The sequence below is a fragment of the Mesocricetus auratus genome, unplaced genomic scaffold (assembly GCF_017639785.1).
Source record: "Mesocricetus auratus isolate SY011 unplaced genomic scaffold, BCM_Maur_2.0 Super-Scaffold_100013, whole genome shotgun sequence".
NCBI lineage: Eukaryota > Metazoa > Chordata > Mammalia > Rodentia > Cricetidae > Mesocricetus > Mesocricetus auratus.
The window spans coordinates 76,158,103-76,159,525 of NW_024429196.1; the positions used below are offsets into that span (position 1 = coordinate 76,158,103).

Sequence of the window (1,423 nt, forward strand, 5' to 3'; positions counted from 1 at the left end):
TGCAGAACGAAAGGCCTTCTGAGGGCGGGCAGGCAGGAGGGGCTGGTGCTGGAGAAACAGACCAAGCGGCCTCCTCAGCAAGGGTGCAGCGACCTAACAAGTAGGCAGGTGTCCCCCACCCCTTAAAGTTCCCAGTATCCACCTGGCTGGTGGGGGAGCTGAGGGTGGTCCCTGAGGCCGCAGCTGGTTCCCCATCTATTGCTCTCTGACTGGGGGGGGGGGGGGGAGAAGAAGGCCATAAAGTTGCCCACCACAGTGGCCTAGTGGTACGGGATGAAACAGGGCGTCGTGTGGAGCAGGTCTTTGGGCAGGCCGGGGAAGGAGAAAAGGGGGTCGCCGGGGCCATAGGTGAAGTCTTCTGAGGCTGAGGGACTACTGGGGTCAGAGAGTGGCGAAGCTACTGTGGCACAGGGGGAGGAGGCGGCTCCGGAGCCCCAGGACTCCGCGTCACTGGCAGGGCTGGGGGGGGCCAGGCAGACAGGGGGCACACTGAGGAGGCAGGAGGCGCTCCCGGGCACCGCCCCCGGGGAGCCCTTGATCTGCCAGGCGCAGTGTCTCAGCCAGCGCCCAAATGTAGTTGTAGGCGAAGCGCAGCGTCTCAATCTTGGTGAGCTTAGTGTCATCGGGAAACGAGGGCAGCACGCTGCGCAGCGCGTCCAGGGCAGCGTTGAGGTTGTGCATGCGGTTGCGCTCGCGATCGTTGGCCTTGACCCGACGGCTCCTTCGCAGGGAGTGCAGGAGCGCCTCGGACCGCACTCGCGTGCGACCTCGTCGGCGCCGCCGTTCCTGCTCTTCGTCCTGCGCGCCAGGAATATTCGAGATGGTGGGCGCACTTCGGCGGGCTGGCACGGACAGCCCCGAGGTGGAGGCTAGGGGCTGGAGCCTGGCACAGTCCTCTTCGTCCGTGAGGAAGCTGGACAGGTCACTGCTGCTGTTGCTGCTGGCGCAGTCGAGGTCGGAGAGGCAGGTCTCCAGAGGAGCAGGCATCGCTGTAGTGTGCAGGACCGACAAGGTGGACAGGAGGAAATTTAGAGGGCTTGAGTGTGGGTCGAGTTGCCCGACCGTCGAGGCGCACTTACGTTCGTTCGGTACGACCCGGGGCTAGTCTGTGCCAGCTGCAGGGCCAGGGAAGATCGCAGGGACTCCAGGAGGGGGAAATGGGCTTGGCCTCCTAGCCTCGCCTGCAGGGGCCACGCGCCCGGCTGGTCTCCCGAGTGATGTCGCCGGCGATCAGATCAGCTCGTGTGAGCACCGAGTGTGGCACACGACCGGCCTCAGGACCCCTTAAGTACGGAGCGCAACAATGGGCGCCCCCCTCCCTGGCCACCTCCGCCCCGGAGGCGGCGCGGGTGAATGGAGCGAGGCGGCAGGTCAGCCCCGTGCGGCGCCGGCTATTTGCATAATTTATGCTCGCTGGAGGCCG

General features: G+C 65.6%; 1 protein-coding gene across 1 annotated transcript; it reads right to left on the bottom strand.

Annotated features, from left to right (window-relative positions):
- Positions 1-260: 260 nt before the first annotated feature.
- On the bottom strand, positions 261-987 carry Neurog1 (neurogenin 1). Its single transcript, XM_013119293.1, is given in 2 exon segments — positions 261-467; positions 469-987. Coding segments are annotated over 2 exon segments (726 nt in total).
- Between the last annotated feature and the right edge of the window lie 436 nt (positions 988-1,423).